Below are 26,176 nucleotides of genomic sequence, written 5' to 3'. Positions count from 1 at the left end.
CCTCTTTCTAAATGTCTTCATTCCGTAAGGTTCATGCATGTTGTTGAGTTCTTGCAGACCAGTGCACTCCCACTGATGCTCTTTGATGCAACTCTTAAGTACCTGAAAGCCAAAGCTAGGAGGCGTGCTTTTGGCTGGGTTTATCTGAGCCTGGATCTGTTTGACAAGCTTTTTACTTCCACAGCTAGAAAATATGCTTGGAGGAGATGAGAATTTCCAGGAAAGAGTGACAGCACACCTGATACCCTGCATAGCTCAGTTTTCAGTGGCAATGGCAGACGATTCTCTTTGGAAACCACTGAACTACCACATCCTGCTGAAAATGAGGCACACCTCTCCTAAGGTTTGGAGCTATCAGAATTTGAACTGGTTTTCTTTATTCCGTTAGAAAATGGGAACCAGAAGTGGATTAGCCAAGTCATTGCTAAAATATTAGCCTAAATTAAAATACTGATATTGTGCTATGCTACTGCCAAGTTCTAGAGAGATGTATACAACATGGCCTTCTGCTCTGACTGTAAGCAGTCAATATTGCACATGTAGATGTCTTCCATACTGTGTGGTTTGGGTTTTTTAAGGATTTGGTAGCTGTTGGAATAAGAGCTAACCTGTTTGTGTATGAAGAAAGGAGCATTTCAGAGGGGGAACTGGAAGATGGTTATTTATCAACTTTCAGACCTATTTATTACATAGTTTTGTCAAGACTCTCCTATTTGACAGGTTATGTGTATTCAGGGGGAGTAGTTACTTGGTTTTTCATTGTACTGAGCTAAGTCCTTCTGATACAGTGGAACAGAGTGGCATTGTAACAGGAAGTTAAAGACCATTATATCAAATAACTTCCAGCAACATACCTGCTTCTTGCAACCTGTTTTGCCTTTGACATTATCTTAACCCAGATGTTGAGATTTAAAGTAGCTTAAAACTAGTTCCGTTCAGTAGGGAAAGCTCGTTTACAAACTTATATGGAAAAAAGACGGGGAGAAAACAGGGAACTATACTGTAATGTTTGTTTCCTTACAAATATTGTTTTGGTTTAGGTCCGATTTGCTGCTCTGCTTGCTTTGGTAGAAGTTGCACAAAAACTGAAGGAGAACTACCTGGTGCTGCTACCAGAATCTATTCCATTCTTAGCTGAGCTCATGGAAGGTAATGTTCTAAAGTGGCATTAGTGAAGGCAGACAACTGGCCTGTGACCAAAAAAGAATAAGGGCCACTTATTTCAAAGATTCAGTCAGGATGATTGCTATAATCGCTATAAATCTCACAAATTGGTATACGGTAGCTTAAACTGTGCAGGATGCAAACTGAAATGGATTGTATCCAACACACTGCTAAAGTTCAGTCAAATTACGGTGGTTTCTTCAGTGTATAGCCTGTGCACATCTCCCCCGTTGCATGTTTTAGATCAGTGTTACAGTAGAAATAATTTGCCTAAAAGTCTTGAGTCAGTGCCAAAATATTTTTGAATAATTATTTCATACCTGGTGTTTGAAGACAGTTCTAGCCTTGACAAGTGATGAAGCCTTCCTAGGGTAGCTTTGTAATCACTATTCTACTTAATTCCTGCTTTATTTCTTCTTCTAGATGAATGTGAAGAAGTTGAACAGCAGTGTCAGAAGACAATTCAACAACTGGAAGCCATTTTGGGAGAACCACTCCAAAGCTACTTCTAAGTTTATCAAATTCCATCTGAATCGTGTTAGCTTCACACATGCAAGTGTTACAGGCAAACTGTCATACTAATTTTTATCAGAGCTAAGATCTTAACTTTTTAATAAAATGTTGTAAGAATCTGGTTTTATCATTTCTGGATGGTCTGGGGACTTTTCGTATGACTTTTCCTTAACTGCTCTTTTCTTAACAGTGGGAAACTGGAGCAAGCTATAAGCAAATTCTGATAGCTGGGCACAAACAGAGTGACAACATGTGAGACGCTCTGAATTCCACTGTGCTTGGGGTATGGAGTTACTGTCCCTGTGGAGGGGCTGTCGTGCTACAATGGTACTCACTGGTCCCAAGCACTGCAATCCTGAGAATCTGCTTTTCTGTCATTTTTAGGGAAGTAAAAAGTAAACCCTCTGAAGATACTGAAAAGGAAGTTACAAGAAACTAGAATTCATATAGGAGCTAAAGCTGTTTTTTAGTCTTTAAAGACTGCTACTGATTAGCTGCTTATTCACCTGAAGATCAAGAATAAATTGCTTGCTATGTTAATGAATTTACCAAAAAACTCACCACCTGTTTTGCACCAGACGGTGCTAGTTCATTACACTGCTAGTAAGAAGGGCACTTGGACTCTGTAAAGTATGATATAAAATGCAACTGGTTAGAACTAACACTGTAAAGAGGATAATCTTACATCCCATCGGGTGCTGGGAATGGGCCTCTTTCAGGGTGCAGCATGTCGTGCAGATCCCGTCTGCGGAAAGGTTACCCCATTGTGGTCATTCGTGCTCTTACAGGATTTTCTTAAGAGAAAACAACTATTACTCATGTCCGCTGTCAAACAAAAGGGATGTTCACATGAGAACTTCCTGCTGAACTCTTAGATAGAGGCAAGGACACACAAGTGGTGTAATTGCCATTACCGAGCGTGAGCTGCCTACCGGCTCCTCTGTTACAATCAGCCAGCTAAGTTTATCCTGCGGCCAAGGGCTATGTCCAGCACAACACTGTCCTGAAGGCCACAGCAGCACAGCGGAGGCCTGGGCCTACTCAGGTTAACTGGTCCGTGGATCGCTAACTCCTCGACGTGGAAATAGTCCTTCAGTCAGGATCACTGTGCCACCTTGGAGATAGTGGTAAGATAATAAGCAAAACAAGACAAAATATAGACCAAAGAGGGATCGTAGCTACTTAGCTACACTTGGAGAAAAGCAGAGTTCACAAGTGTTTTTATTTATGCTTTTTATACATTAAATCTGGTAATTTAACAGTCTTTCAGGGTACATCTTATTCTTGAAATTGCTTCACTCTTTTAGCAGCTGTTAAGATAAATAGGAACATCCCTCAGGCATGTAGTGACAGCCAGTAGCAACTTATTTTTAAAAAGTATAAAAATTAAGACTGACTTTTGTACAGAAAACTGATTGAATAGGAACAGCTTGTTTCAGATAAATAGTGTTTTAATACAAGACTGAAAAAGGCTTCACTACCTATTCCACTGATGAGTATCTGAGTCTCATCTCAGCTGAAACCCTCCCTGCAGTACCTGGGTTCACACATTATTAAAAAATGAAAAATACAAACATCTACTTCAGTCCCTGAGCAATCTCAACTCAGTTAGGAGCCATTTCAGATCAAACAAGCTTTCAAAAGTTCACGCAATTGGAACTAGCTAAATCATTTTAATTTGTTTCACTTCAGAAAACTAAAATGCTGCTGTATGTTTGATTTAAGCCACTTACAAGCAGGAGGTGACATAACCATGAGTGTCAGAGAAGGTACTACTGCAGCAGCAGACGAAGAAGTTAAGATCAAATTCCTCCTTGCCTTTTGCTAGAACTGATAGGTCAACTGTTTGCTTAATCCAGCCTCAGTAAAAAGGTTACAGTTGCTAATATAAACTAAGCAGCAGAAGACTATATTTCATAATTCTATTTTAAATGAATTATCAATGTCTCTTTTGGGGTGGATAACCATATCTTCAGATCCTATTTCAGCCTCATTTCTACTTCACAGTATTGAACGTATGCTATCAAGGAATGCCGAGTAGTAGTTTAACTTAAACATACCAAGTGCAATTGTTAGACACAGTATGATGCAGCATTTTCATATTGCTAGGTTCAGTAATACAGGAGATTTATCTGAGTACACACTTATTTAGCTTGCCAGGATACTGTAAACTAGAGGATGATTTAATCTCGCAGTTAGCAGTTCTGGTACTCACCTAACTCAGAGAGGCAGATGCAGAAGCCTAGATGGATAAAGGCAGGCTCGGTGCGAGTCAGCACCTATTTGTACTTTGACAAGGAGGCACTGTCATTAGAAGCGGTTTAATCATTTTAGCACTGATTGAAAAGAACTACCAGCTCCTCACATCTAACAACTGAACATCTCCCGTGATTTCCACTATGTTGATCTTTTCAAGTTGTTTAAAACGATGCTTGTACTCCAGAGTGTGAACACCATTAACAGCAACTTTGAACTGGTGGGCATCACAGAAAATGATCAGCTGAAAAGCAAGAAGAGAAACAGTTAAGTTTTAAGCTCAGGTAAGACAAGAAAAACAACCTGATGACCTAGCCTAGACTTGGGCAAGCCCTGCTTCTGTTACAAAGAATGTTTCATGCAAAGGAAACATTTAAAAAAGTGGAACTTCAATGAAATTCATAGAATCATGGAATAACTCAAGTTGGAAGGGACCCATAAGGATCATCAAGTCCAACTCAATTCAATGAAAATTCATTCTGAGAACCTATTGCGACTATTAAAAAAGAAAACTGTCACTAAAACCAAGTCAAATCTCTGCTCCCAGTGGTCCCATTTAATCCTAAATATTCTCAAGACGTTGAAATGCAGGAATGGCAGTTTTATTTAAATCTGTATTAGTAACATGACATTTAAGCACCACTGCTAATCCTTTGGGCAGAATTACCAGTCTGACGCTATGTTTCAGTTAATCTTACCTCAAAGTACATCCCAGGACTGAAAGGGAAGTTGGCAACTTCCTTTTCTTCTTCTCCCCAGCTGTCATGAAGATACGAGTTTCTTACAAAAACTTTATTTTTCACTCGAGGATTCAGATGTAATGCAATGTCCTTTGAGTCACTTGATTTCAGATCTATCGCAAAGCTGGAAGATATTTTTTTAAAGTTTACTATACCAAGGGTTTATAACCATGATGCAGTAGTCCATGCTATCTACCAAGCCCTTAGCCAATACTCAGAATTGTTCTGGAGCCAGGGCCATGATTCACCTGAAGAACCAAGCAGGCAGTTAACATGCATTTGTCTCCTTCGCACAGAAACCTTTGCTGGAGGCAGCAAACGTAGGACATGACCCTGCTAGATCTGCTTCATCACTCCCAGCTTTCTGTTCATGTCTCAGCAAGGAGGTATTGAGCCAAGTGGGCCAAGTGCTGCTCCCCTATAGCACTAGGAAGCAGCCTTCTCACAGAAACATATGGTGCTACTTGCTCCACCATCTCTTTCTCTTAACTCAGGCAGTGGAGAGTGGGAGGCTTTGTTTTACCTAAACACATTATATTCTTTCTGCCAACAAACTGGTTAGACTCTAAGGAAAAGTTTGAGGATTCTCTCCGTACATTTAAGATTGGTGGGACACCATGCATACAAAGTGTTACTTTGTAGGCAGCATAGCTCTGCCCAGGCTGAATGAATGCTCTGCAACCTCAGACACACCCACAACACCGGGGTCCTGAAGGGGAGCTCTGGAGAAGAGTGATCAGAGGGAAGAGTCATCCAAATTCAAATGAGTGCTTCAACCTGTGGCAAAGACCTCACTGCATTTGAAGAAGAAATATTCCTCCCCCCAAATTAGTTCCAGTTGTCAGGTTATTTCCCTCCTTTGAGAAGCCTAGAATTGCTTAGTCCAGATACGAAATATAGCAATGGCCACACTTTCAAGCTGTGAAATCCTTTTTTTCACTAAGAAAAAGGAACATCTACAGCTCTGTGAACTTAAATAACTTAAAAACTGTGTAAAAATCTGTATGTTTAAAAGCACAAACGCAAAGAGCAGACAACCTGCAATGTTTTAACTAATACCCAAAAGCCTCTTCACGCTTATAAGCAGTACATTCAGCACTAGAAATGTGCTAATAAGTTTTTCAAGCCAAAAGAAGGAAAACAAATGCTACTATCTAAGTATTAATTATCCTGTTCAATTTAAAGTCCATTCAAACTTTGTTGATGAGATTTCTAGACCTTGGGTTCCAGTATTAATATGAACTCTGAGTGCTGCTGAGCTGCAGGGAAGATATGTGCTCGGAGGAAGCAGGAGTGCAATGCATACACACAGTGCAAAAAGCATGCTTCTCATCATTTGCACTAATTGCTTCATTTTTAAGCATGTTTCTGCAGAGCCAAAATCACCCTTCAAGCAAAGGGCATGCTGAAGCACAGACATTTCCTCAGCTCCATTTTGACCACGTTGCGCTCCCCTTCCCCCCTCCTGCCTTTAAACCATGTTGGAAAATGTCTTCTTTGCAACCTATTGTTCTTTATTTGCTATGAAAATTATAGCTCATATTCCCTACGAGTTTTCATCACTCAGTTGTTGTCAGTTAGGCACCTTCGGGCCGTCGACGAAGTATTCAGAGAAACGTTGTAACACGCAGCATTTGAGCACATCAGCAACTCATCTAACTCACTCATTTTCCATCTACTTTTGCCAGTTCCCTTACTCTTGGATCTCTTTAGAATAAAAGCTGTCTTTGTACAATATGTGCGCTCACATGCCTTGCACAATGGAAACCCTGAACAGACACAATCTTGCTAATGATGCAGATTTAGTTGGTAAGACACTCAGGTTTTACCTTCACTTTTCACAACGGAGCTGCTCTTTTAAGTTCTCTCTAAAGCGGTATCCTGCAGGTTCCTGAGAAAACTGCATTGTAGTTTCAGATAATTCCAGATGCAAAGTTGCAAGTGAGTAAGGATATACTGAGGCAATGGAAAAGCCTACTCATTCTCTAGAGTAGCTCAGTTAAATCGCAGAAAAATTCAGCAACACTTACCTCTTTGGGTTTTTATTCACTTCTCCTTTAATGGCAATTGTGCATCCTGGACGAAGTGCAGTATCAAGTTTCCCAACATAAGGAACTCCCTGGAAGTACACCACCAGTAAAATTTTTGACTGAGACTTACTTTTTTCAATATACAAGCTGAGCTTTACCATGGCAGGAAGAAATTTGGCCTATGATTGCGAATCTGCACTTATAGCTAAAGTTATTCCTACCAACATGTTCTGGTAAACTAATACTAAAGTAGAAAAGTTACACTGAGATAAACATATCAATGTGTTGGGTTTTTTCTTTAGATTACCACTTTGGGTTCAAAATAAACATTATTTACAACTACTTCTGCCATCACTAATGGTGGAAGGAGGGGATTGGGGCGGGGGGGAAGTAAGCATGAATTTAAGCAGTAATTTAAATTTGTATCACATAATTATTCAGATACCGACATCCTGACCTCTCCTCTCTGAAAGCTTGTTATGCTTTAAAGAATAAGACTCATGCTAGGTGTGTAGTCCCACAGTTGCATACGTACTAGAAGTAGGGTCACTGAGTATTCTGTCCTCCTGGCACCAGTTCATAATGATAGATAGCATAAGTATTTTATTTGCCTCTTTTTTTTTCATTGTGTTAGAAGTTATTTTGATCAGGGAAAAGGAGTGAATGGAGAAGTACTTCGCCTTTATTATTTTGTTAAAGCCACTTGCAAATGACAATATTGCATGTTATTTGGTTTTGAAAAGAAGACTGAAGAAGGCAGACTGTCAAGTGAAAAGGCAACTAAAATCATGGCACTCACTGCAACATCACCTTCTCCACAAATTCTATTTCTATATATTCCTGGCTTCCAAACCCTTTTCAGTTTGAGCGTAGTCCTTACTTGTCTGGATACTGTCCACACGTACAGCTTTTTGCAAAAAGACGAGCACTCACTCTGCCTATGCTCCATGCTAGCTGGGTGCGAGTTCCAACCCTAAGGTGCGATTCTTGCATCCAGCCACCTGAAGTGTATGCAGGGTAAGCATGGATCTGTCAGCAAGAGGAAGATGTAGCCAGACAGGTTCTGAGATATGCACATTAACAGAAGGCCATTTGGCATAGTATAACTGCAGAATACTTTCGTTTTGCAGTTTATTCCCTAAGGTGGAGAAAACTAAGTATGCTTACTTGAATCACTTTTTTATGTGATTTGGTCCTTTAAAACTTCAGGATTTTATTCACTTTTTATTTCTCTGTTTACGGCTGTGGATGTTGCGTTTATCTTTTGCTTTTTCTATATGATTTAACAAATAGCCTCACTTTTACTAGCAGCAGCAAAGAGGACTTCTCTCTACAAAACCTCACTGATGATCATCTCCCAGAAGATTCTCAATTCCCTTGTTCTGTGCATGTTTTTTCATGAATAACTGAGATGTTTTTATTTTGATTTTTTTTACTCTTCACATTTGCCACAAGTCTACACGAGACACTTACAAATTGTGAACCATCTGGCATTTCCCCCTACGAGAGAAAACAAACATTAACTAGCTTATCAGACAACAGGGAGATTCATTCAACCTTTTACAAACATACGTACATTTTCTGTGTTTATCTTTGTTACTCCTAGAGATGATGGCTGAGAGCCTTGTAAAGACTGCAGAAAGAGAGATATTTAGATGTCATTGCTAACATCATAGAACTTTAACATAAAGTTGGTTTAGAACTGTATATGGATCTGTACTACTTTGAAGGGTGAAGTGTTATCATGAAAATTTAGAGCTATGGTAAAGAAAAAGATAGCCAAACCCCTACAAACCAAGGAAAAGTCCTGAAGAGCAACTGCTGCAGCCAAATTGAGATTTCTGAAGACCACCTCATTAAAATTTGAATCTTTATTTAACAGTTGAAGCACTGTTAACCTCTTAGCATCTGAGGGTAGCCACTAAGCTTTCCCTACTGGGGCAGGAATACCAGCAGGGCAGGTCCATGAAGGGGACCGTGGGATTCTAAGCAGCCGCTGCATCTCTGTCCCTTCCCATGGGAAGGGCATATGAGCAATATGGCCATGCAGAGATACAGTTCCAGCCTCGCCTTGGCTGACTGTATCTTTAGCTTGTTTATTTCAATACAAGCCTCCCCCTTCCTCCTCAGAAGAGTATATTAGAAGCAAAGACAAGAAGGAAACAATCGCCCTTCTCTGTTCCTTTCTTCCCCAAAGGATACAGCATCAGCAACCACAGACCAAAGCAACTCTGCTCTGTTTTGTGCTTGGGACAGAAACCAACCTACAGAACCTGCTTGCTCCCAAGCTCTTCTCGGAGTCAGTCCTCCAAAACCAGGACTCAGACAGCTTTGAAACAACATTATTCTGCCAACATGGCCAAGTGATGGGGCCCGTAAAACTCTGTGCATAGGCTTTGCAAATGATCAGTGAGTAGGCGTATCTTTAAAGTTTAGACCCTATTTCGTTCAGGCCCAAAACTCTACCTTCCAACAATACAGTTATTAGTCTGCTGACCTGAGTTAGATCTGCTGTTTGGCAGCAAGAGACCCAAGCTTTACGCGCAAAGTAGCGAGGACGAGGCAGAAGAGACACAGAATATTACACAGGAGTAGGTCGGCTGCTTAGTGAGTGGCAGGAAGAAAGGGAAAAGGCATTCACCTTCTGTATCTCCCTGGAATTTATCACCTTCCATTTCTGCTCTAAAAGTCTCACCCTTCTGAGAAGGGAAAGATCCTTCTGCATAGGGGAAAACATGTTGTTCAATTCCTCCCTGGTGGTTTACTTTCTCTAGCAGAGCTGGCAGCTGAGAGGAAGCACAGCACTGCCTGCACTCTATGTTCGCTGCAGTTTGGTCCAAGTGCAAGTCAAGCCACAAGGTCTTCTTCAAAAAAGGACATCTCTTCTCACCCCCCAGAAATAAACATACACTCCTAACTTATCATTTCTTTCAACAATTTGGTCATTTTAGCAGGAAAAATAGGGTTATGTGTACAAGCAGTTCCAGCCGTGGCTGAACTTGGCACGTGGAAGCCAAGCAACAACTTACAGCCGTGGCTGAACTTGTCACTTAGAAGCACTGAATACTGAGAGTTAATTTTGGAGTTCCTGCAATATTTGAAAAGTTTAATCCATTCCCAGATTCAGTATCTGTCCTGTTAACTTTGTAAGCTGTAAACTTTGTCACCCTTTTGCCCCTAACCTCAAGACTAAAAAGGGAAGAGAGATCCTCACATGAAACTCACATGTTGAGCTGTGGGGAAAAAAAGTCTTGTTACTGACGTTAGACTGCGTAGCTGCTTTTCTTTACTTCCTTTTCACCATAAATCCTACTCCGTAGTTTAGCAAGACAGAGAAAAGGAAACTAACAAGTCAGCTGTCTATATAACTTACATTAGAAACAAAATCTATAGTTTTGATCTGCACTTTGCCATATATTCCAAGAGTATCTATTCTTTCAAGGTTAATTCTGTGGTTGTAGAGCAGCAAATGCTTCTTGTTTACAGTCACCTAAAGAGACAGGAAACAAAATAGGAAAATTGTATTAAACATACATGATACCAGCCACATACCAAATTATATGCATGTATCTCTGTTTTACACTGTTTTGGTACAGAAGCAGGGCGTGTCCTAGAACTTTCAGAGCAACTAAGTTCAGCTCATCCATGATTCAGTCTCTCTCTCCATTACTATAAGGGGGATTTATCTGACTACACTAAAATTGGCATTTCACACCTTTTGTTTCTATCACCTGATCATTTACCAATGTGGTGTTGCCAGCCTAATAGAATCTATTATTGCAGTCTAACAGAGCAAGACAAATACACCTCACATGTTTCCTGCAAGAAGACTGCCCTACACTAGTCACAAAACAGGTTTACTCTATGGTCAGCCCTTTGCACATAAGAAGGGAAGGGTGGAGTAGCCATTAGCCACTGCAGCCACTCATCTAACTTAGAGGGAAGCAATACAAAATTAAAGGTCTGATTTACTTAGTACCTCTTTAAAGAAAAGCTTCTAAACTTTTCTGTAGTTAGACTATACCTAGGTAACAGAGAAACCAAGGCTTCCAACTATTTATTTTAAGTATACAGAACACCTCTCTTTTATCGGCCTGACAACTGGCTATGGATAAAGTCGACCCAGACTCACCTGGAATTTATCCTTCAAAATCATGATGACAATCTCAAATGACTTCCCTTTCTGAAAGGGCATCTCATAAGTGATCTCCTCCCAGCCCCATTTTTCCCTCTCCAGTGTGTTGCAAACAATGCAGCCAGATCTTTTGAAGCGCGGGTTGAAATGAAACGCCACATCAGCTCGAGGCTTTATGCTACTGCCACACTGTAAATCCACCTGGAACCTAATCATAAAAATAAGACAAACCACATTCAAGTCAGTCTGTCAAGAAATCGCCTAAAAGTTCGATACGTTTATGTTTTACTGCGGAGCCTCAGAACAGGCAGACACAATGAGTGTTGTTGGATAAGGAAAAAAAACCAAACATGTATTTGTCCAACTCCTACACATTTGTGAAAGGTTCTCCCATGATTTATTGCAATAAATTAAAATATTTAAGTATTTATTTCATGGTCATCATTCATATCACGTAAGCTCCTCACTTACTGTGTTCACCACCTTCCCTCCCATCATCTTCAGTAGAATAAGCAAATGAACTTTAGGCAAAGTCAGGGAACAGGATCCCCATACTGGGCACACGCACTAGGTCATACCTCCTTATCCCAGTTTAAATTAATTATGTCATGCAACACATGCAGTTATCAACTTTGTTAGTCTCGGATAACCTCTTAGACAAGCAGGCATATGCTATGACAGGGAAAACAACATTGCCAAAGCAGGCAAAGCAAAAAGAGAGAAGAGGGGATCAGCAGAAAGCAAAAAATCAGTTCATCCTCCACTTCTCATCACAAAGCTTTCATTAACCACTTAAGCCTGTGTTCACTCTGACGTTATCACAGGGATTTAGATCAAGCCTTTGTGTGCCATCATAAGTAGGACCCCTAGAAACATTTTATCCATTACATTCTTGTTCACATGGTGACACTGCAAAAAGTGACACTGTAGCCACCACCTGTCTGCATCATCAGGAACAGTCCCATGTATCACAATCAGCTCTCCAGGAACAAGGCCACCAAGTATTGTCCCTACATATGGAATGATCTAGAAGAGGGGAAAAAAAAAAGAAAAAAAAAAAAGATTCAAATAACATTTTGTGATGGAGGCAAAAAAACCCACAGTAGTTTTAAAATAATATTCTAATAATTATGTGGTGCTCTAGCACATTAAAAGGAACATAATTAGCATTTAATTTAAAAGAAACGGTAGAAAAGTACTAAATACCCACCACAATGGGAAGGAAAAACCCAGCAGATTTTTATCTATGAAAACCAAGCTTCTCAGATAAAATTAAAACTTCCAGTCTCCATTCCTAGCTCTCAAATAAAGAATGGCAATATTTTATTACCTCACTTTTAATAGAATATAAAGAGGATTCACTTCAAATTAGGTCATTGCCAAGGGCTGACTATTATCAGCCCTTTGCTGGTAGCAGGAGGCACCTTCCACAACCCTTCTGACCCCAGACTACAGCAGCTGCCTTTTCGCTTGTTCTTGCTCCATTTTGGAAAACAGTGATGGGAAAAGAAGAGACTATGTCACAGAGTGTCTTCTTAGTAAAAAGACGACATGACAAACACAACAAAATACCTCATCCTAATGAGCTAAGAACTGCAAGGTGCACTGAAATAGCCCTATTCAGGGATCTCGGTCTTTATGGGACCTACGGCATGCAGTCTGGTGCAAAACCTGCCTATTTTTTCTTCCGCATCAATAGCTGAAGAAGGTAACACATGCACGTTATGCTAAACTGAAATGGCAACACAGTAGGAGTTGTTAAGCTATATGAGGGGACATGTCAGATAAAATAAAAGCCCCAAACACCCCATCAAAGCTCTTTGTCAAAGGCTTAGACATGCTGACAGAAGCCCTACCCTGGCCATCAGCTGGCACACCCAGAATATCAGGGAGGGAAGGGGAGCACCTTAATTGAAAACTGTGGAAGTTCAAAGGAGACTGGTCTGAAAGCAAAGCTATAAGTCTGCATCTCATCACATGTGCTTTAGATTGAAAAAGGAAATAAATGGTAGCAAATTTTGCATTTGTGCTGGTTAACAGACAAAAATTTCTGCCAAGGTTGTTTTTTAGGGTTTTTTTTCCCCAAAAAAAAATTCCTTATCTATGGAATGGTGTATAAGATTTTAGGACATCTTTGAAATGAAATATCAATTGCAAACAAAAGTTCCAGTATTTAACAACAAAAAATGAACAGACTGGAAATACTACTCTTGAATGGAATACTGGACCATAAAAGGACAAGTTGAGATTTTTATTTTTTAAATATATACATATATCATCATGCGAAACAGGAAGATATGAAAAGGGGATGTGTTGGCTGACACCTATTCTTGCCAATTTCGGAGGAGGAAAGGGGGAATGATAGCAAAAATTGTCTGAATCCAGAGTGTTCATCATTTCTGCCAGTAGATACACACCCTTTTCTGCCCTCTCTCCACTTCCCTTCTCAGCTGCCCACACATTGCACAAAACCTAATTTGCAGTCATCTTCTACATCAGGCAAAACAGACTTAAAGAATTTCCTTCTCAAGCATAAGCTCACAAATAGTCAAGTTGTTTTAAGTCTCATGTATTTTTATTGGCTTAAGCAGGTGCAGTACAAAAGGACCAAAATGTGAAATTAAGTATTAAAAGTGAAAGAATAAATAGGCTGAAATTCCTTTGCTTACTGGTAGTAGCTTGGTTCCTTACTATACAAGCTGTACACAAGAGGCTCATTTTTATTCAAAGAATAAGGACAATAATAATAAATAAGAAAAAACATATCTTGATTATTTTAGTTTTAACACACTGCTCCTGCAGGGTAGTAGCTCTGAGTAATGCAGTAGAGTAAGAAATTACTGGTTCAGTCTCCAAAGACAAACCAGAGAAACCCCCTGTCCAGGGATGCTGGGACTTAACCACTCTAGTGTATCAAAGTTATTTACCCCTGGAAGAGAAGCTGTGGCAAAAAAACTTCTTTACATTCAAAAGGATGCATTTATTTAAGAGAAAAGAAGGTTGGCCCATCTGAGCTTCAGAAGCTCAGACGTGGAATCTGCAAGGCCATAATAGAGCATTTCCTGGGTGCAATACTACAGACTTATTGAGGTTTTGTCATCACAAAATGTGCCTGTAATTTCCTCACGCCTCAAGACATTCTTCTACTAATATTTCCTCATTTATTAAGAGTAATGCTTGTGACATCACATGATCTACCAGCATTCCGGCTTCTTCCAGATCTCCAAAAATTATCTCTGAAGCCAACTGGTCAATGTCAACCGAGTTTGAGAGGTCTCGAAGATCAAGTTCTTTCTAATATCTGCCAGTTTTCATAAAACAAGAGGACAGATTATGGTCTTAGAGAGGAAAGGACTGTGATTTCCCTCTGGCCATCCAGTGGGACCTGGACAAGCTCAAGAAGTGGGCCCATGTGAACCTCATGAGGTTCAACAAAGCCAAGTGCAAGGTCCTGCACCTGGGTCGGGGCAACCCCTGATATCAATACAGGCTGGGGGATGAAGGGCTTGAGAGCAGCCCTGCCGAGAAGGACTTGGGGGTACTGGTGGACGAAAAGCTGGACATGAGCCGGCAATGTGCGCTCGCAGCCCAGAAGGCCAACTGTATCCTGGGCTACATCAGAAGAAGCGTGGCCAGCAGGTCGAGGGAGGTGATTCTGCCCCTCTACTCTGCTCTGGTGAGACCCCACCTGCAGTACTGCGTCCAGCTCTGGAGCCCTCAGCACAGGAAAGATATGGACCTGTTGGAGCGGGTCCAGAGGAGGGCCACGAAAATGATCAGGAGGATGGAATGCCTCTCCTATGAAGAAAGGCTGAGAGAGTTGGGGTTGTTCAGCCTGGAGAAGCGAAGGCTTCGGGGAGACCTTATTGCAGCCTTTCAGTACTGAAAGGGGGCTTATAAGAAAGATGGGGACAAACTTTTTAGCAGGGCCTTTTGCGATAGGACAAGGGGGAATGGTTTTAAACTACAAGAGGGTAGATTTAGACTAGATATAAGGAAGAAATTTTTTACTATGAGGGTGGTGAAACCCTGGAACAGGTTGCCCAGAGAGGTGGTAGATGCCCCATCCCTGGGAACATTCAAGGTCAGGTTGGACAGGGCTCTGAGCAACCTGATCTAATTGAAGATATCCCTGCCCACAGCAGGGGGGTTGGACAAGACGACCTTTAAAGGCCCCTTCCAATCCAAACTATTCTATGATTCTATGATAACACAGCTTTCATCCAGCTTGCTGGGTAGCGGACAACTGCCCTATCAGATGGGGCATGACAACATTTCTTGTCAGATGGGTGGAGTAAAGGGCATAAAGAAGAAAGCAGGATTTTCTGGATGATTCAAAACAGTACAGTAGTGAAGAAATAAGTCTCAGACTCAAACCTATAATAAAGCTCTTAAGTTTTGCTGCTCATGGAACAATTCACTGAAACAGTGAAATCTTCATAGCCTGCCCTCCTCCATCCCTACTAAATTCATCTTGCAGTATCACACAGGTGATAGAATCACAGAAGGACTGAGGTTGGAAGACACCTCTGGTGTCAATGCCTTGCTCAAAGCAAGGTCAGATAGAGCAGGTGGCACATGGCCTCGTCTGGAGGCTGTCCTGAGGTCATCGGCACAATCTTTCCCAACTCTGCCTCCATATTCCAATTCCAAATATTCACTCTTATTCCCACCTTTGACTCTTGACCCCTAAGCCTTAGACTAACCCTTTATGTTCTCCAGCCTGGTCTTGTCACCCATCATACTCATCAGTCCCCCTGCAGCCATCCAATTTTGCTGAACTCTTACTCTCTCCCTCACACAGATTATTTGTCCTAAACACGTCCTAATCCTCCTCTTCACACCTCCTCTCCCACCAAAATCCCCATCTACCAACTTTCATTCTCCCTTTCCTTTTGCAGTTCAGTCCTTCCATCTTCTAGTTAACCTCCACACAGATTTCTTCCCTCTCCCAGCTGGGTTCTTTGAAGAGGGCTGAAGCTATTCCCCTGTCATCCCTAACTCTATCCACTTCGCAAGCAGTGAACACGTAGTGGGACTGAACAATCAGATTCACTGACGGCACAGGTGTGTATCAGTGCAAAGCTGCAATAAATAAGGAAGTCCTGTGCGGATCTGCGCTACTGTACACTCCACATAGATACTCTACAGACTTTAATATTTGTGAAGAGTTCTAGCACAGAATGTTAAAAATACTATTTCCTGCAGGTTCAAAAGAACTACCTTTTTAAAGATACCATGAAAAGCACAGCTCCCGCCCACCCCTGTAGCCACATGCCAGTGTCAGGCCGCTGCCCCAGATCATAAGAATACTACAGCTTTTCAGAGAAAGTCTCCAGACTCTAAGCTAGGCAAACAACATTCCATGAAATCCACTCTCTGCAATGGCTGAATCATGTTAGCTCAAGTCTTCCTTACAAAATAGGATTTATTGTAAGGTAAGATATCAACTACCGAAAAAGATTCCAAGTTTAATTGTTCAGATTGAAGTTACAAGCACAACAACAAAAAAAAAATTTCATGAGGGCTGCCAGGAACCACCCATGTTTACAGAGAATTAGGAGTGAAGATACTGCTTATCATGTTGTCACCTTCGATCCAGCACATTGTGCAATCCAATAAGCTGTGTATGAAAAAGGATTACCCTCCAAGGCCGACAGAACTTCCTTCCTGTTTTGGCAGTCCTGTGCATTAAGTGTCCATTTGCTTACAGCACAATTTCTAAACACCATCAGCTCCTAGTGTCACCTGTTACATTCTTCCTCAAATACCTGACCAATGCAAAGAGTTCTCAGTAATATCCCTCACTGTGCAAAACAGTACAAGTACTAACTATTGACATAAAACAGCGGAGTCCCACTTCCCAAGGGAGAAGTTGTTGACATGACAAGGGAGTTACCGGGTTACTGATTGTCTTCTGCGATCCATCCAAGGACATCATCTTCCCTCCTCCAGTTTAAGTTTGTCAGTTCTGTGTGGCCACTGCTGGAGCGTATTTAAAGGACTCACTGGTCGGGCAGCCACCAAAGGAGGGATCCCTTTGAAAAAACCAAAACTTTAAATTAGAAAGAAACAAAGCGACACTACATGAAGTAAAACCCTCCAAGGTATAACTTTAAACAGCACAAGAAATGATGCAAACATCTTTCCTTTCCAATAAATTTGCTGGAGTTTTGAAATACAAAAATTAAAGGCTTGCTTAAAGAAATAAGGTGCTACCCTAAAAAGGGACGGTGCACACAGGTACACAATATCAGCAGCAGCTTCCTGAGATTATGTATACTGAGACAGAATCCCTCGTAAAAATCATCATTGTACAGGGGAACACTGATAACTCAGTGCCCTTCAGCTGAGCCCTAATAGCTCTCCATTTGCAGCTGACCTCTGCCCTCAGACAGAGAAAAGATACACAGTTTTTCCAAGACAAATAAACAACCACTTCTGTTTCCTTTAACACTTTCTGTGCTATCCCCAGATTTCCCAAGGCAGACAAGCCCTAGGGGCTGAACCTGCTTTTTCCAGCTTTATCTTACATAAAGTTAAGAGATACTAGGCAAAGACATAGCAGGGAAGCAAAGGGTACTTTTTGTTTCTTCCTCCAACACACACAATCCCTGAACTCCACAAATAACTACAGGAGTTTGTAAAACTTGCATTAAATGCACAGCATTAATAAGAAACGAAACAACAGTTTGTGAGTATATCCAGCTACACTGTAATTTCTTTAGTAAATCTTCTAATGAAGTGACCAAATTCAGGGCCCAACTGAAACTACTAAATAATTATTTCTTGCACATTCTGGAGAAATAACTTAAGGTAGCATGCAAACTGTGTGGTGATGACAGGCAGACAGGGAAAAAGTCAAAGGTGAGGGTTCCAGCATCATTACTGTGTGACAACTGCTAGCAACACTAAAAGAAAAAAAAAGAACAAATAAAAAAACACCCACCAACAAACCAAAAACCCAATGTCTGTGACCTGTTCCACAGGGCCCTGGGGTTAATCTTCTGCAACAATTCAACAATAGAGTGGCCCATTGCAACATCTGGCTTATCTTGTGGGAGATTTGGGCCAGAAGGATATTAATTCTCCTACTTAAGACCACTGTCTAGAATGTAATTCAAAGAACATAAGGTGCCTACGCTGCGTAACTGTTTTGCCCCTTTGATCTTCTCATAGGATACCACCATCAATTCACAATACGAATGTGCAACGGCAGGCAAATTTCATTATTTTCATTTTAAAATGAAGAAAATCAAGACCAAAGCAAACAATAATTCTGGCTTTAGCATCAGAAAGTCCAATAGCAGACCCAAAAAAATGATACCCACACCTACAAGCCAGTGTCCACCTGCCTGCTAACTGAACGTTCCTGGGTGTGCAACAGCAATCTAGATCCTGCTGAAAGAGGATCGTGGAACAGAACTGACTGTCAGTGTTGGCAGACCAGGTGGCACTATGGCAAAGCAATGGGTTGAGGGTTTTTTTGTTTGTTTATTAGGTTTTTATTGAAAAGGTCACAATAGCGAGGGAAAGCTGCAATTCAGGCTCTCTTTGACAAAACAGGAGACGGGCATGCAACTGCAAGGTTCTCCTGTAACCTTCTGTCAGAGGAACCACTGTCAGTACATGTTACACCAAATCTTAAGTCTGCAACACTGTAAATTAAGGTTTCCTGACTATACTTCTAGAACTGAAAAAGATAGGTAATGCTTTCCTGTTATCTCACACACTGCAAAGCAGCTGAAAACCTCTTCAATAAAAAACCAGGAAAACAGAAAGGCCAACAACCAGCTATTACATTGTCCCCCTATGACATGCAGAAAATATCTTTCATGAGGGTAACTCGGGTTAGACTATAATCAAAGCTAGATTTTCCACCAAGGCAAACAAGACTTCTGCAAAGAGAATAGGCGAGATACCTCCTCGATATTTGCAAGCAATTAAAGCACAAAACCCCAGCCCCCGCCTCTAAGCCCAACACTACAACACACTAGAAGGACACGGGCCTAGTTTCTCCAAGAAACCTGGCCCGCTTCAGCCTTAACGCGCCCCGAGGAAGCCCCGGCTCCCCAGAGGGCCTCCCTCAGCCGGGCACGCCTCGGCCCCGCCAGGCAGCAGCCCTTCTCCCCACAGGCAGACAGGCCGGGCCGGGCCGGGCCGGGTCGGGCCGGGCCGGTGGTTATTGCTACTTTTACCCTCCGGTTCCCCCCTAACGGGAAGCTCCTTCTTTATCCGCGCAACGTACCTCCGTGACTAGCAGCGCCCGGAGACCCGCAGGCTGAGACCGGCCGGCGCTGCCATCGCCGCCACCAGCTACCCCCGCTCCGCGCCCGGCCTGGCCCCTCCCAACGGCTTCCGGCCGCCTCCAACGTCAGGGCGTACGGCGAGCGCCGCCCGGGGCCTGACTGTGCTGGCAGGAGGCGGCGCCTCCCCAGCGCTGCAGCGGCTCCCCGCGGCCGTGCCCGGCCCCAGACGGCCCCGGCCGAGGACAGGCACCTTCCTCCTGGGGGAGCGGGGCCGTGCGCTGCTACCCCGGGAAGGCACCTGGCAGCGCGGGTGCGTTTGACGCGACCCGGGGAGGAAGGCTGCGCGGGGACCGCGCCGGTTCTCGGCCTGCGTCAGCTCCCGAGCCGTGCCCGGGACTTGCGGGAGAGCGCTGCTGGGCCCGGGCCCAGCCCTGCCACAGGCCCCCGGCCCGCTGCCCGGGACGTGCCCTGCGCGCTTTCACGTACAAGCGCTAAAGCAACGGCATGGTCGCGAAGTTAATTCAGCTCCTTAACGCTGCCACAAGCTTCCCCTGAAACCCTTCGCTTCCTCTGCGCTTTGTGTTTGCTCGGTAGGTCCCTTGTTACAGCCTAGCCCCGTCTCCGCCCAGCAAGACACGTCTCCCGTGACCAGACCCAAGTGCGGTTCTCAAAGCCGACTGGGTCGTTTGTTGCTGCAGGACAGTGGAGTTTCTGAAACCTGGAAATGTTGCACCCACCCCCAATCTTACACCCACAGCCCCAAGGCTGTGTTTTTATCTTCCCGTTCCCTCGCAGGATTCACCACGTGTGGTTTTGGCCATTTCAGTCTAGTAAGCAGATAGGGCAATGAAGTCCCTAGTAGTTTTACAGCTCGTAAGCGGCTGTAGCAACAAGCTGCTCAGAGAACCACTTAAAGCTCTTCCTGTTCATATGCTGGAAGGGGGAAAGATGAGCACAAAAATAAAGGTTCAATAGAAAAGTCCCACAAAATTAAACCACCATATCCTATTCAATTACAGGCATTCAGTATTTCTTTGCCTTGCAGGAAGCAGTGCACATGGCTATACAGCAAAGTTGGAATGGTATTCAGCCACTCTTGTCACAAAGACCATTTCAATATCTTAGCTAGATAACATCCAGTCTTCTAGTCTACAATTAACCGGCACAAAAAACCTCATACCAAATCATATCTACCTGCTAGAGTTCTGCTAATAGTTGTAGGATTGCTGCTTTAAAGGGTACAAGCTTAGCTATATGGGATTTGAAGGATTCATTCACAGAAAGGTACGATAACATTTCTTTTGAGGAGAACTGCAGAAATGAGCTATTCAGATTAAAGAGCAGCAAAGCAGATTGCCTGGGGAAAGATACCTTAGAATCATGCATGGTTTTGAGAAAGGATTGAGAACTATTGTCTGTAGTCAGTGATAGCAAAAAGCCTGCTATTCAATTGTTATACAAAATTCCACTGCACTTTTTAAAAAGAGAATAAAGAAAAGGTCCTAGAGCCTGAATTACCACTTAGTTTTCCTTTGAAGCTATTGTTCCAGGCATTCTAGTATAAAGAGTAGAAAGTTTTGATAAAACCAGATTGACAGAAGTACATGAAATGCCTTCATTTCTCAGTATTAGAAAGCAACCTCAAAGCAGGTTTGAAAGTTCAGGTCAAAAAACAGGGACAGAAAAGATGCTGAAGGGCTGGAATAAAAAAGTAGTGATGCTGAAAGGAAGAGCAGTAAGTGGAAGTGTTTCTAGAAGAACCACAGAAAAGAAAGTTTTACTACTTTGCTACTACTTCTAGCTCAGAGTTGTTCTGCTTTTGGGAAGAAACAATCCAAAGGAAATACAGTGATTTAAAGTATGCACCAGTTCTTTACTGAAGCATAACAGCTGTTTCATTATCATACTGATCACCTCTTTGGAGGCTGAGTCATAGGCAATTTATGAAATTTGCAGGAAAATCCTTATTTCAGCTCCCAAACCTAATGCACCATTGACAATGAGTCAGTTGGGTTACAACTTGAGTAGCCTTGCACTACACTGCAATGGTTTTGTTCATAGACTGTCATTTCCCTGCCGATTTCTTGTGACTGCTATTTTTAGCACCATTTACTAATGGCAGTCATGACGGCAAATAAAAAAGTTTTCTCTTATTTCCACGGTCTAAGTCCTAATTCAGGGTTTTGCTTTTAAAGCTACAATTCAACATACACACAACCATTGCTGGGACTGTGTGTTATCCTGTCAGCATAGTCTGACTTGCCATGTTCCAACAGAATTTGCTGGAACATGACAAGCTTGCTGGAGAAACAGAAGTGCTTTGTCAAGACAGAGGCAGACAATTTCAGCTGAAGCAAATTTAGCAGCTATTCTTGGCCAAAAGGTAGCATTTGAGAGAGGAACCTGTTACCCATAAGAAATTTTACCCACCTTTCCTGCCCCCGCTACAAGAACTGGGAGAGAAATATCATCACAAGACATCAGCGGTGCAGGAGCTGCTACTGCACATCAGGTGCTACCATACCTAACCAGCACTACTGAGTACAGCCTTTATGAACTTTCTGCTTATTTTTAGTGATAATTAGGTGACCTCCAAATGTTACATTGGTACATGAGTACCAAGAACTGCTTTGATTCATGTCATTAAAAACTGAAACATGATCTTTTACAGATTTAGCTTTCCATTCTGTTTTCCCTTTCCACTTTGGAGAAGAGACAGACTTAACACTTGAGCAGCAGTGTCAGACCACAACCCACTAATTAGGACAGACTGATGTGTGTCTAGTACCATTTTACACAGAGCTTTTGGATCTATGTGACTTGAGTCTAATAGCAACAACGAATTTTTAGTTCAGATAAATATTGTGCTTGCTGAGTCTGTTGTCAGCAAAACTGGATTTGATAGTTTGTTACAATCACCTGTGTAATTGTAGCATGCTTCAGTGTAGGTTTCTGACAGCAACACAGGCCATGCTAATAACAGTTAAAGCCCACTCAGAAATCTGGGAAAATTGAACTAAACTGATGACCAGGCACTTTTTTTAACCCCTTCTCACATATTGAGTCAGGTGGCTTAACAAACACCACTTTATTGGACAGAAAAAGAAGAGTACAACCCCAGACTATTTTGAGCCCTCCTGTAATTTCGTAGTAAAGGAGCTGCTATGCTTACTCCTTTCTTCCTGCAGCAAACAATGCATCCTACATCTGCGCTTCTCCAAAGCAGAGGCTGGTGCCTTCCCTGCTGGGCAGCAGGGCTGCATCCAAACTGCAGCATTACAAGCTGCTCTGTCCTTTGCGAGTCACTCCAGCAGCGCTCTAGCTCTGCTAGCTGCCTTAGCTACCTGCTGCCATTCGGTTACCTGCTCCTGCTCTCCAGTTCCTCCCACTTTTCAGCAGAGTGCCACAAAGTACATGCTTACATGCTATCCTGCTTCCTCAAAGGAGACTTCTTTCGCAGACCTCCTGTCCTTGCTTCCCAGCCTATAACCTGTACCTCTCAGGGCAGCAAGTCATTGCCCAAAGTACATGTAGTCATACTTACTTGACCCAGTATTTTATAGACAGTTCCAATCACAAAATTTCCACCAATTAATGGTGAGCTACTTAAAAAAGAGAAGTCCCTAGACTTGACACAAATCATCACATTTCAAAACCTCTCATGGGTCCCTTTTTGTTCAACTCTCCTCCTCTCCACAATCCAAAACACCATTCTTCCCTTTATGTAAGATGCTGCTTTTCCTTTTTGGACCTATCCATCACTTTCTGTAATAAGTTACTTGTGTTTTTTCAATGTTCAAATATGTCTATTTACTTTTCTTCCTAGCCTATGTACCAAAGCCCAAATTTATGCTGACTTTAGTCTGGGGGTAGGGTTGGCTGCCCTGCTGGCATACAGTACCATAATAGCTTCCTAAGTACTGCTGTTCATTTGAGGCTGGTACAAGACATCTATGGTCTGGTAGAGACAAAACTGGCGGTACCACATCAAGTCAAAGGGTCATGTACCCGTGACCATTACAGATAGTGGCCGTCACGAGCTGCCTAGAGGAGCAGAGTGAGAACCGAGGCAAGCACGCAGTACAACACACTCAGCTTTTGACCATCAGCTGTTTAGGACTTTCTAAGCCAGAGGTTACAATTGCACATCTTACTGAATAAGCAGACCACGAATTTGCCCAATTCATTTTTAGGTCAATTATATCGCTTTTGGGCCTCCACAACATTATCCATGGCAGCATGTAGTGTATTTTAATGAATCACTGTCTGAATATCCTGCAAGAAAAATCCTGTCCAGAACGAGAAGCTTCTCCCCACTGTACATACGGTAATGTGCCACTATGACCATTCAATGTTAATAACCTCAACGCAGGTCTCATCAAGAGTCCTTAACAGGCTGGTAATAGATCAAAATCATGGGTTATGACAAGTTTGTTTGTCCTATTATCTAGCTTTGCAGTGAGGCAATCACAGTAGCCTACTAGTCCCCATTAAGAAACCTGCCCAGTGGAATTTACTCTCAGCTAATCTTTTTTATATTGTTGTGTGGTACAAGAATAACTGTAATTTCTTCCCCTAGTTAATACAGTACTACAGGCCACAGGGGTAAAGCCTCTAGCACACTATACTGTTCAGCAGAAATTTTATGTGTAAGGACTTCATACGATCTCAAAAGCCTGACATTGTTGTGTCTTCCATAGCTTTAGTGGAGCTATTTGTGCATTACAGCATTTTCTTATAGAAATTATTCCCCTAGCTTCTTTGAAAGGCTGTAGATTCAAAGTGGACATGAGTCACCACTTCTTGGTACACCAACATTAAAATTTCAGTTGACAGCCCAGCTGGGTCAGCTGTTATTTAGTTACAAGTTAATCAGTGGCCTTACTAACTCTTCCTTGATAAGTCAATACTTAGCTCCAGTGATCATTCAGATCTTCCAGTTTTCTGTTTAAAGCCTAAATGCACAAATCTTACAAATCACAGGGAATAAAATAAAAAGCCTTTTTTTCTTTTTAACGAGCTTACCTATTCAAAAGCTTAAAATGCTACTGCTACTTCAGAAACTAGTAAGTAGTCTATTTTTTTGTTGCAATGCCTGCTTTTTAAAGCAAAAGGTTCAAGAGAAGCATAAAAGCAAACAAGATACAGATTAGGTATGAGGGCCAAAGGACAAACGAGTTACAAAGAAGTGAAATTATATAGGCCATATAACCCTTAAAACATACTCGCCCCTTCTTTTTTAAAATCAGTGACACAACCCTCTAGGATTCTGAAAGTAGTCAGGATCACTTCTTCACTTGCATTGGAACACATACCAGAGCAAACCTGTGCCTATGCCTGCCCTGTCTGCCCCCGCAGAAGATGATCATGCCATGGTCTACACAAAGATAATGCCTCCGTCCCTACCTACCTAGGGAGATAAAAAACAAGAAACACCAGACATCTGTGCAAAAAAACCCAACTGTGTGATGTTCTCCAAACTAGAAACTGTGACCAAACCCAAGGTCCTTAGCACTACATTTTCATGCCTTAGCTACACCATCATCCTCATTGCAGTGGCCTTTGGCTCTCCCTGTTGGGTCTCTGCAGTTACAGATGGGCTCACTTGCCCTCAGCATTGCTGCACTTTCAAGGGAGAAATGAGAGGGCTGTAGTATCGCCTCTCACCACGAGATGGTAGGTGTTTTCCGATGGTTAGAGGGGAATAGGCTTTTAATAGATCTTTGAGTTGCTGAACTCCTCAGCTTCAAAGAAGTAGAGACAAAAGTAAATTAGGAAAAAAAACCCTTATAAACTATTTATGGGATTGTGAATGAAATGAAGCTTGAGAGCAGTGGGGGAAGCTCACATATATTGGGCACAAACATAAAAAAACCTCCTCAGCTTAGACTCAAGATATTATTGCTAGGTAAGATTTAGGTGCCCCTTTCTTATTCTTATCCTGGCTCTTCCTGTTAAGAAACTTTTTAGTTGTGTAAATGTGTTTTACGTCATCAACAACTTGAAACTTTGGTTATTTTTGGAGACAAAAAGCATTCCCAAACTAAAAATTGGGTAATTTTGAAGCAAACTCATAATAAAAAAAAAAAAAAGCACCTTTATGTGGATACTTAAAGTTGCATATCTATCTCCTGCTGTACACAGAACACATTTATTCTCCAAGTTACTAATGCATTTGGTCTTGTTTCTGGAATTTTCTCAAAAAAGATTGAAAGATGCAGCTGTGAATAACTAAGATTTTTCAGTCAAGGAAACTATTTCTGTACATATATCAGAGAAAAGAGAAAGTTAACACCATAGACATTACTTCTCACTAATTATTTCTGACAGAAGCTACTTCTTTCTCATCTCTTCTCTAATTTTAATCCTCATCTTCATAGCACTGTGAAGGCCAATAAACAAAGCCTGAACAAACCCAACGCACCAATACTCTCTCATGTCAGAGTCCAAAAAGGCCAAAGCCAACCTTGCTGATCCCATCCTAACAAGACTTGCACTGCTTTATCTTTCTCACATTTAAGATTCTCATGCGACTCTCATTACCATCATAACAAATATACATTTACCCCAACAACCTGCCTTCGAAATCAAGAATCACCATTTTACAAAGGTAAAATACAGAGATCAAACCAACTAGTAAGTCTGCCCGGTTGTTTAATTGCCCCCCCAACAGAGGGTACAGGCAAGCCTTTCCCAAGTCTGTCAACTCCTCTTTGCCATCAGTTTCTCATAAGATGGAGTCAGTCCCAGTCCTTGGCCAAGGTACAGGCTTACAAATACTACAGACTCCACCTTTCCAAATAAATTCTTCTTAATGCTGCACATATTCAGCCTATCTGACTAGTAGATCCATACCTTCCCTACCCAGCTAAGGCTAACAACTGACCATAGCCATGCAATCAGGACTAGCTGAGCTCAAGGGCAAGGAAAAGCACTTTTCTGTTAAAACAGGCAACAAGCCCAAGTCCTCATTTTATGGCACTCTGCCCTACTGTCCAAAACTGACCGAAAACTTAAGACTTACAAGATATATTGAAATTAGTTGCAAATAACCAATTGCTTTTCCTTCATGAACAGAGAACATTATAT

General features: G+C 42.0%; 2 protein-coding genes across 5 annotated transcripts in view; one reads left to right on the top strand and one right to left on the bottom strand.

Moving 5' to 3' along the window:
• Window positions 1-1,809, top strand: part of HEATR1 (HEAT repeat containing 1) — a 42,927-nt gene extending 41,118 nt beyond the window's left edge. Inside the window, exons 43-45 of the mRNA XM_075146514.1 lie at window positions 185-343; window positions 1,041-1,149; window positions 1,588-1,809. Coding sequence (XP_075002615.1) covers window positions 185-343; window positions 1,041-1,149; window positions 1,588-1,676 — 357 coding nt within the window. The 3' untranslated portion in view covers window positions 1,677-1,809. The remainder of the gene's footprint in view (window positions 1-184; window positions 344-1,040; window positions 1,150-1,587) is intronic.
• Window positions 1,810-2,880: 1,071 nt separating this feature from the next.
• LGALS8 (galectin 8) lies at window positions 2,881-19,235 on the bottom strand. Of its 4 annotated transcripts, XM_075146516.1 has the most exons (10): window positions 19,087-19,235; window positions 16,738-16,876; window positions 11,776-11,864; window positions 10,836-11,046; window positions 10,077-10,193; window positions 8,280-8,336; window positions 8,177-8,203; window positions 6,704-6,792; window positions 4,632-4,797; window positions 2,881-4,177 (listed from the first exon to the last, which is right to left on the bottom strand). In XM_075146516.1, exons 2-10 carry the CDS (start codon window positions 16,777-16,779, stop codon window positions 4,028-4,030), a joined length of 948 nt encoding a protein of 315 aa, XP_075002617.1. In that variant the 5' UTR covers window positions 16,780-16,876; window positions 19,087-19,235; the 3' UTR covers window positions 2,881-4,027. The 4 variants fall into 4 exon arrangements, with proteins under 4 accessions (XP_075002617.1, XP_075002618.1, XP_075002619.1 ...); XM_075146517.1 differs by lacking the exon at window positions 8,177-8,203; XM_075146518.1 differs by lacking the exon at window positions 8,280-8,336.
• Window positions 19,236-26,176: the final 6,941 nt, after the last annotated feature.

Source organism: Calonectris borealis, chromosome 3 (genome assembly GCF_964195595.1).
Source record: "Calonectris borealis chromosome 3, bCalBor7.hap1.2, whole genome shotgun sequence".
NCBI lineage: Eukaryota > Metazoa > Chordata > Aves > Procellariiformes > Procellariidae > Calonectris > Calonectris borealis.
Note: the sequence above shows the minus strand (reverse complement) of the source record. Positions and strands in the feature narration are given on the sequence as shown.

Bases quoted from the DNA above. Each gene is read 5' to 3' on its own strand.
- LGALS8 (XM_075146516.1), bottom strand. From the start codon at position 16,779: ATGATGTCCTTGGATGGATCGCAGAAGACAATCAGTAACCCG. The intron at 10,194-10,835 runs GTGAGTCTGGGT...CTGTCTCTTTAG, and splicing joins TTTTGAAGGATAAATTCCAG to GTGACTGTAAACAAGAAGCA. The intron at 8,337-10,076 runs GTAAGTTATATA...CTCTTTCTGCAG, and splicing joins CTATAGATTTTGTTTCTAAT to TCTTTACAAGGCTCTCAGCC.